Source organism: Schistocerca cancellata, chromosome 3, assembly GCF_023864275.1.
Source record: "Schistocerca cancellata isolate TAMUIC-IGC-003103 chromosome 3, iqSchCanc2.1, whole genome shotgun sequence".
In the NCBI taxonomy this organism is placed as follows: Eukaryota; Metazoa; Arthropoda; class Insecta; order Orthoptera; family Acrididae; genus Schistocerca; species Schistocerca cancellata.
In genome coordinates this window covers 150566795-150581478 of record NC_064628.1, presented here as the reverse complement: position 1 = coordinate 150581478, position 14684 = coordinate 150566795, and the positions used below count along the sequence as shown (strand labels likewise).

At 39.5% G+C, this 14684-nt stretch overlaps 1 protein-coding gene across 1 annotated transcript in view; it reads right to left on the bottom strand.

Annotated features, from left to right (window-relative positions):
* Nucleotides 1-14684, bottom strand: part of LOC126174771 (intermembrane lipid transfer protein VPS13D) — a 531199-nt gene that overhangs the window by 208741 nt on the left and 307774 nt on the right. The window contains 4 exon segments of the mRNA XM_049921112.1: nt 7534-7718; nt 8138-8549; nt 9300-9460; nt 9579-9700. Of these exon segments, the coding sequence (XP_049777069.1) occupies nt 7534-7718; nt 8138-8549; nt 9300-9460; nt 9579-9700 (880 nt within the window).

Genomic DNA, 14684 nt, shown 5'->3' with positions numbered 1-14684 from the left:
AAGCTCGAAAAAAGAGAAGTTTAAGGTAGTTTTGAGTGTTTTGTAGACTTTTATCTTTCCTCATGGAGGCAAAATGAATATGGAAGAATTTTGGGACACTTGTAGGCAGTAATCTTTCCTTCAAGAATGTCACTGTGAAGATTTCATTTTCTTTTGAGATGTGATAGATAACATTTACACAAGAGAGCAATGTAAAAAATGTGACAAGCTGGCCCCCCAAAACTTGATGTTATGTAGGAATTTTATGAAAAGGATAATTGGTGGTAGGTGGTAAGTTACTAACGGACCAAACTGTTGAGGTCATCAGTCCCTAGGCTTACACACTACTTAATCTAACTTAACCTAACTTACACTAAGGACAAGACACACACCTATGCCTGAGGGAGGACTCGAACCTCCAACGGGGGAAGCTGCACGAATTGTGGAAAGGTGCCTCAGACTGCACAGCAGGATAATTGTAACTCACCATATAGTGGAGATGCTGAGTTGCAGATAGGCACAACAATAGTACTGTTGGAAAGTGAGCTTTAATGCCAACAAAGCCTTTGTCGAAGATGGACAAAACACACACACACACACACACACACACACACACACACACACACACGAAAGAGAGAGAGAGAGAGAGAGAGAGAGAGAGAGAGAGACCACAGTCTCTGGCAACTGAAGCCAGACTGCGAACAGCAGTGCATGATTGGAGAGGAAACTGGGTGGTGGGAGTAAGGAGAAAGTTGGGATGGGAGGGTGAGGGATAGCAGGGTAGGAGTGCGAGATGGTAAAGTGCTCCTTGTGGGAGCGAGCAGGGACGAGGCAGAGAGAGGGTAGGGCAGCTAGGTGCAGTTGGGAGGTTATACAGGGGGCAGAGGAGGGGGGAGAGCTGTTGGGAGACAAGGGGATAAGTAAAAAGACTGATTGCACTGGTGGAATAGAGGACTGTGCAGTGCTGGAATGGGAACAGTGAAGGGCTAGATGAGTAAGGACAACGAAAAATGAAGGTTCAGGCCAAGAGGGTTACGGAAACACAGAATATACTGCAGGGAGAGTTTCCACATGTGCAATTCAGAATAGCTGGTGTTGGTGGGAAGGATCCAGATGGTACCGGCTGTGAAGCAGTCACTGAAATAAAGAACGTAGTGGTGGGCAGCATGCTCAGCAACGAGTGGGGGGGGGGGGGGGGGGTTTCAGCTATTTCCTGGCCACAGTTTGTCGGTGGCCCTTCATGCGGACAGACAGCCTGTTGGTTGTCATGCCCATGTAGAGTGCAGCACAGTAGTTGCTGCTTAACTTGTAGATCACATGACTAGTTTCAAAGGCAGTCCTGCCTTGACGGGATAGGTGATGCTTATGACTGGACTGGAGTATGTGGTGGTGAGAAGAGAGATGGGACAGGTCTTGCATTTAGGTCTCTTACAGGGATACAAGCCATGAGGCAGGTGTTATTTAGGGAGCAGGTGTTATGTAGGGATAGACAATGATATTGCATAGGTTCAATGGGCAGTGGATTACCACTGTGGGAGCAATGGGAAGGATACTGTCTAGGACATTCCTCATTTCAAGGTGCTATGAGAGGTGGTCGAAACCCTAATAGAGAATGTAATTCAGCTGCTTCAGTCCTGGGTGGTACTGTGCCACAAAGGTAAGACTCATCTGCGGCCAGATGGTGGGCCATTGGGAGGTGGTGGGTGACTCAAAACATAAGGATATCTGTTTTTGTACAAGGTTGGGAGGGTAATTATGGTCTGTGAAGGTCTCAATAAGACCCTCAGTATATTTTGAGAGGGACTGTTAGTTACTGCAGATGTGATGGCCCTGGGTGGCTAGGCTGTATGGAAGGGACTTCTTGGTATGGAATGGGTGGCAGCTGTCGAAGTGGAGTTATTGCTGGTGTTTGGTAGGTTTGATATGAACAGATGTAGCCGTATTTGAAGTGGAGGTCAACAACGAGGAAGGTGGCTTGATGGGTTGAATAGGACCAGGTGAAGTGAATGGGGGATGAGGGGTCACTGTGGAAGGGTTTGTAGGTGGATGAATCCGACAGCTGGCTGTGTCCTTCTGCTAGGTAATCTTTGCGGTTTAAAACAACAGTGGTGGAGCCTTTGTCAGCAGGTACAATTATGAAGTCAGGATCACTTTTTAAGTGGTGGATGACGATTCTTTCTGTGGATGTAAGGTTAGTTTGCATGTTGAGGGATTTGGGGAATGATGGTGAGGCATGGTTTGAGGTTAAGAAATACTGGAATGTTAACAGGGAGTGGTTTGGGGGCAGTGGGGGTGGATTACAGTTGGATAGGGGAGTGAACTGAATTGGGCAGGGTTCAACATTAATCTTTGGTTGAGTCTGATTGGTAGGATTGGTGGCAATAAATGATTCCCCTGTTGGGACCAGGAGAAGGAGATAAAGTCTTTAACAAGTCCTTCGTGATTGAATTTGGGGGTGGGCCAAAAGGTGAGGCCTTTGGAAAGGATTGATACTTCTGCAGTGCTAAGGGTTTTGGAGGAAAGTTTCATGACTATGTTTCGGGACAGTTTAGGTTCTGGATACTGTGTGGTGGTGGGAGGGAATTTTTGAGAGTGGGGTAAATGTAGAAGGGCAGCAAGACACGGTTTAACAGCTATGATGGGACTCGGGGGAGGTTTGCACCTAGCAGCTTGTTGTAGATGTGGTGGATAATGGTAGTCCAAGGCGGGAGTAGGAACTGAACATGGTAGAGTGTTTTTTGAGTTAGCGTTATGCATGTTGCTCTAGTTCCTGGAGGGCAAGAGTTTCAATGTGTGTTATGGGATTGATCGCAAAGCAGGAGAATTTTATGGATGGAGAGAAGGTACTGCAAGGAGGTTTTGGCCTGACTGATATGGTTTTGAAGGACTATGTTGGTGAGAGTTAAGGACTGGTGGTATGAGAACAGATGGAGGTCATTTTGGAAGGAAGAGTGGCAGCTAGAGATGGGTAATTTGTTGGCCTTACCATCAGTTGGCAGATGGAAACGCAAAATACGTTAATAATTTTACACGTATATTTGGGACAACAATCTGCAGGTATTTTCCAAGTGAGTAACACAACTGACAAGGTTGGGTTTGGACTTTTATTACCAGTGAAGGGAACAGGAAGACATATTACATGTAACAATTTATTCACAAGTTACAATATTGCTAGAAAACTTTACACCGATTTTACACTTACACTTATAGGAACACTGAACAAAAATAGCTAACACTTGGTTCAAGAATCATGAAAGAAGGTTGTATACATGGAAGAACTCTGGAGATACTAGAAGATGTCAGATAGATTATATACTGGTAAGACAGAGATTTAGGAACCAGGATTTAAATTGTAAGCTTTTTTCCAGGGGCAGATGTGGACTCTGACCACAATCTATTGGTTATGAACTGTAGATTAAAACTGAAGAAACTGCAAAAAGGTGGGAATTTGAGGAGATGGGACCTTGATAAACTGAAAGAACCAGAGGTTGTAGAGAGTTTCAGGAAGAGCATAAAGGAACAATTGACAAGAATGGGGGAAAGAAATACATTAGAAGAAGAATGGATAGCTTTGAGGGTTGAAGTGATGAAGGCAGGAGAGGATCAAGTAGGTAAAAAGACGAGGGCTAGTAGAAATCCTTGGGTAACAGAAGAAATATTGACTTAAATTGATGAAAGGAGAAAATATAAAAATGCAGTAAATGAAGCAGACAAAAAGGAATACAAACGCCTCAAAAATGAGATCAACAGGAAAATGGGTAGATAATGTAACTAATGAGGAAGTATTGAATAGGATTGGGGAGGAGAGGAGTTTGTGGCACAACTTGACAAGAAGAAGGGATCGGTTGGTAGGAGATATTCTGAGGCATCAAGGGATTACCAATTTAGTATTGGAGGGCAGCGTGGAGGGTAAAAATCGTAGAGGGAGACCAAGAGATGAATACACTAAACAGATTCAGAAGGATGTAGGCTGCAGTACGTATTGGGAGATGAAGAAGCTTGCACAGGATAGAGTAGCATGGAGAGCTGCATCAAATCAGTCTCAGGACTGAAGACCACAACAACAACAAACAAAAATAAAAGAGGAATTCCTTTTGAATTCTTGCCTAGCAAAAATAGAGAACTACATAATCCATATTCAAATTTAGTGAACATTTTACGTTGGTGTCATATGTACCAAAGAAAAAAAAGTGAAATCTTGCTGCCAACAATGCACACAAACAATAAAATTGATGTAGAATCAGGTGATTTGAAGTATCTAGAAATTATTACATTCTATAATTCAACAAAGAGTGGAGTGGATGTGGTTGATGCTATGTGTTATGAATATAATGTTCGTATAAATTTGTAGCACACTAAGCAAACACACATTTCTCCAACAACTGAGTTTGGAACTGGTAACACCATACGTGGCACGTATAGCTAACATGCACCAGTTAGGAGCAATGCTTTCTGGGATTACCACTGAAAAGGATATGGTTCCAGAAGGCAAATGAGATCGGTGTTATAAATGCAAAAGACTAAAACACACAAAAAAGTGTAAATTGTGGAAAAGGCCTGTTTTATCCCATTTTTTAATGTTACGTGAAGATTGTGCAGAATATATAAAAAAGTAACATGTATATTGAAAAGATCGACATATATTTTTTATTAGATCACAAAATGCACTAAAATGTGTAATACTGTGTGTACCAATCCTATATTTGTAACTTGTAAGGATGTACACACTTAAAATTTTTAAAATTTCAAAAAAGGTATTAATGTTTAAGAATTTTTTTTAAATACTGAGTAATTTAATATTCCGTTATTTTGAGGAATACAACCTTATTCTTTTCAGAAATGTGTGATAGAATTAAATGCTAATGAAGTATAAAAGAATGTTTTTAATTCAAAACATTCTTAATTGCAATTTAGTCTTATTAAAACATGTTTTACCTTTGTGAGGGATTTTCAGATTACCTCAAAATTTTCCTTTGACAACATTTTAAAACTCATTAAATGGCTCTGTGCTAGACTGAAGCATGCATACAATCAGATGAATATGCAGGGGTCTTTTCCTTTTACATTTTCGTAATGTGCTTCAATGTAACACAGACCTGTTTTAAGGTTTTTAAAATGTAAAAGGAAAAGGTCATTATGATTCATCTGATTGGATTCATGCTTCAGTCTAGCACAGAGAGATTAAATGGTTTTTAAAATGTTGAAAAAGGAAAATTTTAGGATAATCCAGAGACGCTCCATGAACATGAAATGCATTGCTAGTAAAAGAGTAAACCGAAACCAAGATGGTTTTTATTTCAAATATTCTACGAGGGCAGTTCAATAAGTAATGCAACACATTTTTTTTCTCAGCCAATTTTGGTTGAAAAAACCGGAAATTTCTTGTGGAATATTTTCAAACATTCCCGCTTCGTCTCATATAGTTTCATTGACTTCCGACAGGTGGCAGCGCTGTACGGAGCTGTTAAAATGGCGTCTGTAACGGATATGCGTTGCAAACAACGGGCAGTGATCGAGTTGCTTTTGGCGGAAAACCAGGGCATCTCAGATATTCATAGGCGCTTGCAGAATGTCTACGGTGATCTGGCAGTGGACAAAAGCACGGTAAGTCATTGGGCAAAGCGTGTGTCATCATCGCCGCAAGATCAAGCAAGACTGTCTGATCTGCGGGCCGGCCGTGCACAGCTGTGACTCCTGCAATGGCGGAGCGTGCGAACACACTCGTTCGAGATGATCGACGGATCACCATCAAACAACTCAGTGCTCAACTTGACATCTCTGTTGATAGTGCTTGTCACAATTGTTCACCAGTTGGGATATTCAAAGGTTTGTTCCCGCTGGGTCCCTCGTTGTCTAACCGAACACCATAAAGAGCAAAGGAGAACCATCTGTGCGGAATTGCTTGCTCGTCATGTGGCTGAGGGTGACAATTTCTTGTCAAAGATTGTTACAGGCGATGAAACATGGGTTCATCACTTCGAACCTGAAACAAAACGGCAATCAATGGAGTGGCGCCACACCCACTCCCCTACCAAGAAAAAGTTTAAAGCCATACCCTCAGCCGTTAAAGTCATGGTTATAGTCTTCTGGGACGCTGAAGGGGTTATTCTGTTCGATGTCCTTCCCCATGGTCAAACGCTCAACTCTGAAGTGTATTGTGCTACTCTTCAGAAATTGAAGAAACGACTTCAGCGTGTTCGTAGGCACAAAAATCTGAACGAACTTCTCCTTCTTCATAACAACGCAAGCCCTCACACAAGTCTTCGCACCCGAGAGGAGCTCACAAAACTTCAGTGGACTGTTCTTCCTCATGCACCCTACAGCCCCGATCTCGCACCGTCGGATTTCCATATGTTTGGCCCAATGAAGGACGCAATCCGTGGGAGGCACTACGCGGATGATGAAGAAGTTATTGATGCAGTACGACGTTGGCTCCGACATCGACCAGTGGAATGGTACCGTGCAGGCATACAGGCCCTCATTTCAAGGTGGTGTAAGGCCGTAGCATTGAATGGAGATTACGTTGAAAAATAGTGTTGTGTAGCTAAAAGATTGGGGAGTAACCTGTTGTATTTCAATGTTGAATAAAACAACCCCTGTTTCAGAAAAAAAATGTGTTGCATTACTTATTGAACTGCCCTCGTACATACAGTTGTTTTACCAGATGGCCTCATTGAGTTGAAGACATCTTATATTAAAAAAAAAAAAAAAAATATTATAGTCACAGACAAACACAACAAAACGACTGCTAAACAAGTTAGCTTTTAGCCAGAAAGCCTCCTTCTGAAATAGACAACATACACACCCAGAGATTCATGAAAATGCATCTCACACGCATGACCAACCAATTTCAGGAGGAGGACTTCTGACTGAAAGCTTATTTTTTAGTAGTCTTTTTGTTGTACCTGTCTGCAACTCAACATCTCCACTATACAGTGGGTAGCAATCTATCCTTTTCATAATATTGTCATTATTCCATCCTGGACTTCCCATTTGAGTTAGCCTGTGAGGTGTTTTCAAATAGCATAGTTGGCACTGAATCACACACAAAACAAAAATCTTCAGGTAGGAATCACAGATAGGATACAGTTAATAATAGTACCATTCTCATTATTCTCTTCATTGCCAAAAGAAAAGTCTGTGGCTATGCTGAATGCGCAAAGAAAACTGTGTGTGTGTGTGTGTGTGTGTGTGTGTGTGTGTGTGTGGTTTTTTTTTTTTTTTTTTTTGTTGGGGGGGGGGGCCTTGAGTGGGAGAGACTCAGCAAAATGTAACTAACGAAGGCTATTATTTAAAATTGTGGAAGCAGATTGGTCTCAAGTATGGCATGATTTCGTTCAGTGTACAATCACAAATGTTGCTTCCACAATGTTAAATTCTTATTTGGGGTACATTATAATCATCGATATGTGGTTTATACTGTTTCAACTGTTAAGTCTGCCAGAATAAAATATTATTTAATTGCAACTTTTGGTAGTATAAAAAAAATTTTTATCAGCTCTACTGATGCTGTGAGCACAATTTAAACATATTTTTACACAATTTTATACTTACTGTGATTGCTTCAAAACCCAAAGCTGTGTGTCTATCTGACAAACTGTCAGAATTCTCTCTGCAATCTGGAACAGCATTCTGTGTAAGCCAAATAGCTGCATCATCTATATCACCATGGCAAAATTCCAGGGCACGAAGACAGTCCTCGGCTTTGAATCCAATATTCACTAGTTTGTTTACTTGATCTGCCAGCATAAAATATGTAACAATCAGTGAAGACATACTAAAGATGGATAAAAGACACTTTGTAATGAACACTGCTGATCCAACATCCAATACTATTTTTTTTTTTCTGAACCATCACTACTCTGCACTGAAGGCCTACATGAAACAAAGGTCTTTGTCACATTTCTAAATTGCAATTAAAACTGTGTGGAATGGGGCCATGCTTACATATATGGTGCCAGTAGTACATCAGTGCACCTACTTTTTAAACAGCAGTTTGAGATATACTCCAAAAAACATACAAGAAAGTGTGTGGAAGTAGTGAATTCTGTAAAAAAGTGCCATTTAATCATTTGTTGTGTAGTGTTTTTTGTGCAAATACTGTGTTAAATATTATCCTGTTTCTTTGATACATGTAAAAAATAAAAATGTTACATACATCTTATGTTTGCAGGCTGGTTGCTCTTGGTGCTGTGAGAGTCTTGAGCCTTGGCCCATGGGGTCTGTTTTGGTAAGCTATTTAGGATTTGAAGGAACATGCGCATATCATGATATGACAATCGTATAGTTAGATCCTTTGATATTATCTGAAAAATAAACATATTCTATGTCAGACTGCAGCCATCCAAAGAAATAAATGTTTTACGGTTTTTTTGTGTTACCCTTACCTCCAGCATACTGTCATTTGATGCATGGCGAGCTATTTCTATGCTAATGTGAACAGGATCTATTATTGACAATGCTGTGTCATCTTCCATGTCCAATACACAGCTAAAAAGTTCGCAATTATTTAGTTCACAAGAGAGAGGTTTCTCCTCTATTTGTGGGCGATAAACAACAACAGAGTTACTCTGCAAGACATAAAAAGTGTTTATAAATTGTGATAGTGCAAGATATTTTACAATGACAACAAAATGTCTTAGCTAATACAAAGTACACTGAAATGACTAATGTAAAAGAGGAAAGAAATAAAATTTAATGCAATTAAGCCAATCAAAACTAGCTGTTGCAATAAAAATAAGTGCTATTTAAGAAATGGATATCACCAAAAAGAAGTAAATAGTATAGTGTACACAATTCAAATGGTTCAAATGGCTCTGAGCACTATGGGACTTAACATCTGTGGTCATCAGTCCCCTAGAACTTAGAACTACTTAAACCTAACTAACCTAAGGACATCACACACATCCATGTCCGAGGCAGGATTCGGACCTGCGACCGTAGCAGTCGCGCGCCTAGAACTGCTAGACCACTGTGGCCGGCTGTACACAATTATCTCCACTTTGTCAACATTACATTGTGCCCTGACCTATAAGGCAAGTTTTCAACAGTGGCAGTTTCTTCAATTTGAAATTATTACTTGTTTTCATTTTTTCTCATTTCACATTCTTGCAAGCAGGACAGGTGTCACTGTCATTACCAGCGACACTATGCCTCCACTATTATTGAATGCAGCAGATTTTCCACCTATAGCTCATTTTAGGTAATTTCATCATTGACATTCTAGTTTAAATATTTAATAACTGGTCAAATTAATATGTACTTAGCAATTAATCCAAAAGTATAACATGCCAAACACAGCATTCAGTACTGTAACTTACCTTCAGTATAACAGCACTGGAGTCCCACTGAGCTGCATTTTCCACTAGCACTATTTCACAGTTTGTTATATTCATCTTTAGTTCAAATGCTGGAACTGTGTTACTGCCTGGTAGAGCTCCAGCTGTGCTATTTGCTCCTGATTTCTGTATTGTTTTATTTTCTAGATTTTCATGGAATGATATGAAAAGTTCCATGAGAAAGTATTTCAGCTGTTTATAATGAACAAAATAGAGTCTGACATATTTCACAACATACAATAGTAATAAATAAAAACATACCTCCTCTGGGTACGTCTGCATTCTCAATTATAAAATTCCTAACAGCTTCCCACCAGTCTAGAATTGCCATGAGGCGCATGTCCTTCAGCAGAATTGTGAACATCGCACTATCCTGTCTCCTCCTAAAAACAACAACATATTTTTCCAAGAGTACAAAGTAAATCTGAGAGGGGGAGGGAGTCCTATTAAGTGATTTCCTGCTGTATTTGTTCTCTGAAATACTGGCATTTGTTGAGAGTTAATTTTTTTTTTTTTTTTTTTTTTATTCATATGTTGTCATTATACAGGGTGAGTAAAAAGAACTTCACAACTTTGGAATAATATAGAAATTTATTGCAATAACTTACACAATCGGTAGATGTGTCAATTTGTAGCAAGTAACCTCAAGTTTTACATAAAAGTGTCAAGTGTCATATTGATTCAATGCGACTACCATTTGTGATGCGGCAAATATCCCAATGGTAATCAATTTATTTCCAAACTCGTTGCAGATAATCAGGTATAACTTGTGCAATGGCAGTATAGATTCGATTTTTCCAGTCAGCTATATTGTCTGTTAAGACAGGAACAAACAAGTGGTCTTTACTGAAACCCCAGAGAAAGAAATCCAGTGGTGTCTAGTCTTGGGAGTGAGGTGACCATGCGTCAGACCCTCCATAGCCAATCCCCTGACCTGGGAAGCAATTATCGGGGAAACATCAAATTTCCGTGAGAAATTAAGGTAGTGCATGATCTTGCTAGCAGTAAACCTCCCCTTCGTGGTCATCTTCATCGACCTGTGAAATTACAAAGTTTCCAAGCACATCCTATTACACAATACCAGTGACAGTTTTCTCCATGAAGAAGAAAGGACTGTACACTTTCAATTTGCTAAGGGCACAAAACACATTAATTTTGGCGCTGTCATAAATGTGTTAAAGGATTGCATGTGGCTTTTCACCATCCCATATTCTGTAGTTGCGGGTGTGCACCATGCCACTGATATGAAATGTTGACTCATAGCTGAAGACTACTATGTTCTGGAACATCTGGTTGTCCTCTAACCGATGTAACATTTCTGCACAGAACTCCTCATAAGTAACTTTATCTGCATAACTAATGTGCTGTGTCATTATGAATCTGTATGGTTTCAAGTGTAAACATCTAGGTAGTACTCGCTGAACATTCTTTTGAGGAATGCCAATCTCGTGAGATGCACTTAACATTGATTTTTGTGGACTACAGGAAAAGCTCTCCCTAACCTGTTAGGCATAATCATCACCACACAGGCATGCTGAGGATTTATCATGTTGAAGTGAACAACCCGTCTCAACAAAGTTCTTGTGTCATGAGCAAATTGTAGGCCTACTTGCATGTTCTTTAGCATATTAGGTGCGAAATTTACACCTAACAGTTGTTGCACTGTTTGTTTCATGAAACCAAAACACACAGCAAGCACACTCTGCACCAGTGAAAGTAGCTATTGTAACTGTGTACTGTGTTGGTGCTCCTGGTGGCAGAATGGTGTACTGATGCACTGCATGAATCAAACTTGATGTTGTTTGCTATAATATGTCACATGCAACAATTCTGTAAGTTATCTGAGTAAATTTCTACATCATTCCAAGGTTGTAAAGTCCTTTTTGACTCATCCTGCATATTTTGCTTAATGTATATACTCTATTTACCCAAGTATAGGACAACTCTGAACATAAGACAACCCCTTTGCTGTGAGTGAACCAAGCAGCAACATAATTTATGATCTTGGTTGTCACAAATATTAGGCATTTTTTCCAGATATGTTGCAATTTCTGAGATAGGTCCTAATAGTAAGGGAGAGTTTTGTACCTTAGAACACTCTCCAGACATTCACTTCTACACTCCATTCATCATAAGAATAAACCTAACGTAAACAAGTACAAACGCAATGGTTGGTCAGAAGCCATAACACATGCACACTGGTGTTGTTCACTCTTGGAAGTAGGTCCTACTTCTGTATTAGATATATTATTGCTAAGCTACATTAAAAGAAACTTTAAGATATCCAAATGTATAAACAGCCATCAATGTTTTTCTTAATCAAATTTTAGCTACGTAGTTTTTATTTTAAAAAATCATGTACAGTCACATCCTCTGCACTATTGTCCTCTGTTGATGCACAGTATAAATAAAATGACTGAGGATGCTTCCTGTTCTGTAGTGAAACACGGTTAAAAAGTGCCGTGAAATAGGTTGATCTTAATGATTTTCATAAATTTAGAGAGATAGTCAGCTTTGAAGTTTTCCATTGAACTATACTAAATTCTGTTGAGACACAAATACCAACAGGACATACAGCAGAATCGGTAGCAGAATTCACTGAAAATCTACTATAGTTCATGGTCCGCTGGTTCAAATCTCATCCATGTCATTGATTTTTCTCATTCAATTATAAATAAATACCTACATCTCGTAATTGTAAAATTCATATTCTTTTGTGAATAATTCACGCCTTCTTGTTTCTAATTACATATTCCACATGAAATTCCTGTTTTCATTTCAAATATAAATTCTTAATTATTGATATTTTATGAAAGACTGTTGATAAAAGTTGCTTAAGTTAAGGAAACATAACAATTTAATTTTTAAATTTAATTTTTAAGGCAAAAATGAAAAACCAAATATTCTTTATTTGGACTATGTCCATCGTTTTATATCACATATGCAGATAAGTATTGTAGAAACATGAAGAAACTTGAAAAATAATCATTTTCACAGTATCAAGCACACCATACAAATGCCGCATTTTTACATTTGCCACTGTACCAGTACAATATGAACCCAACAGAACTGATCTGGAGCCAAGTTATGGGATTTGGGCCAAGAAGTAACAAGACTGTCAAGCCGCCAGATGTACATAAATTTTTCATGTGTCACTGCCGAACACTGGCGGAATATAGAATGGCTCCTCATAAAAGAAAAGGAGAAAATGCGTTGCCTGGTTGGCTTCATGGATTCTGTTGTTGATAGGCTTGTTACCAACGTAGCAGGTGACACTTCCAGAACTGAAAAGTATTTCTCCGATTCTGATAAGGAACGAGCTAAGAGATTACCAGATGACTGACTGCAATTATCTGCAGTGGCATCAGTATTCAACAGTATGGTGAAATCCCTGCAGTGTATTTTTGCATCACACACAGCTCACTCAGAAAAATTACCCTAATTACCCTATGTTTAAGTTGGAAATTTTCATCACTCTTGTTTGTAATTAGAATATTATGTCACATAAGGATGAGAGCATTTTATGCTTCCCGTCTGGTCACCTAAGAAGCACACGGTAATGCTGGAGTTTTGCTGAATATTATTTCTTTCTCTTTAAAAATTAAATGACATGCAAAGCTATACTGTTTCTTTGCTCATCTCTTTTTACATCTGAGCTGCAACTGCTCATGTCTTAACAGCTTAGTTGGACCACTGGCTGGGCAGTGCTGTCCCAAGTTTAATGTGCTGGTAAAGCTGCTGTCCCACATTATCGTTCAGTCTATGTGCATGTAACACAGGATAAAACATATCCTTATAATCGTACTTGACTGTACTGGTCACAGCATGGCTTCCGCTCCATGTGAAACGAAATCCAACGAGTTTCACGCAAACGCGGAAGAATACATGTGGTAATGTTTACATCAGGTTTATAGAGCTAGCCCTGTAACAGAAATTTAATATATTTTCTTATTCCATTTTGAAATGATAGCAATAGCTTTGTGTGAGCTGCAGTCTTTTTCTGAAATTACTAAAACTACTTCAGAAAAGCAAGGTGAAAAACTGTTTCAAGGTACAACATCCTCATATACATGGTACAGTCACATTAAAGTGACCACCACTTACATTAGACATTAAAGTGCAATAACCACTGTGTAAGTGGATGTAAAACTATTTAGGGATATGAAGTAGAATGATCACAAAGGCTCAGTTGTGGGTAAAACAGGTGGTATACTTCGGTTTATTGGTAGAATACTGGGGAGGTGCAATCAGTCTACAAGGTAGATTGCTTACAAGTAACTCTTGTGACCCCATTTAGAATGTTGTTCATGTGTGTGGGATCCATACCTAATAGGACAAGTAGGAGATACTGAACATATTCGGAAAATGCAGCACAAATGGTCACATATTTGCTTGATGCTTGGGAGAGTGTCACAGAGGTACTGAAGGAACTGAACTGGATGAACAGACATAAACTATCCCAAGAAAGTCTATTAACAAAGTTTCACAAACAAGCTTTAGATGACGACTCTGGGAATATACTACAATCCCCTACATATTGCTCACACAGAGCTGTGAGGATAAGATTAGAAGAATTACTACATGCACAGACATAGTCAATCACTCCTTCTTCCCATGCTCCCTACATGAATGAAATGAGAAGAAACACTGATTACTGGTACAGCGAGACGTACCCTCTGCCCTGCTCTTAACGGTGATTTGCAGAGTGTAGATGTAGATGTAGATGTAGATGTAGATGGCAGGTTGCAGCACTTGCAGTGGATGGTATATAAAGCTTGTTGGGGGATATCAAAAACAGTGCAGTCATTGTCATAATGTGGAAATGGAGAAATTTACCTGAAGTGCGAAAGGACATGATCATTGGCTTTTGGGGCAAGCACAGAAACATTTCCAAAACAGCCATGTTTGTAAACTGTTTGCATGACTCCATGGCTAAAGTATACTCTTTAAGGCAAATAGTGCTATCTAAAACTGGCACTGAGGCAAATGTGCTGCAGCACAGGTCATAGATGACAGGGGTGACAATGGCTGCAGAGATGTATGAAGCTGAATATAAATGCAGCTGCTGAGCAACTGACTGCCCAGGCAAACCAAGGGGTTACCAACAGTGTCATCTCAACACGTTTTCAGTGGAGTTCCTGGTTTATGCATCCATGCCGACTGCTGTTTGTCACCGATGAAGGCTGGAATTTGCATGGCAATACTGCTACAGAATATCCACTGAATGATAACACGTGGCCTTTTTAGATGAATCATATTTTATGCTCCATAACACAGAAAGAAAAACACCTTGGAACAACAACAAAAATGGTTCAAATGGTTCTGAGCACTATGGGACTTAACATCTGTGGTCATCAGTCTCCTAGA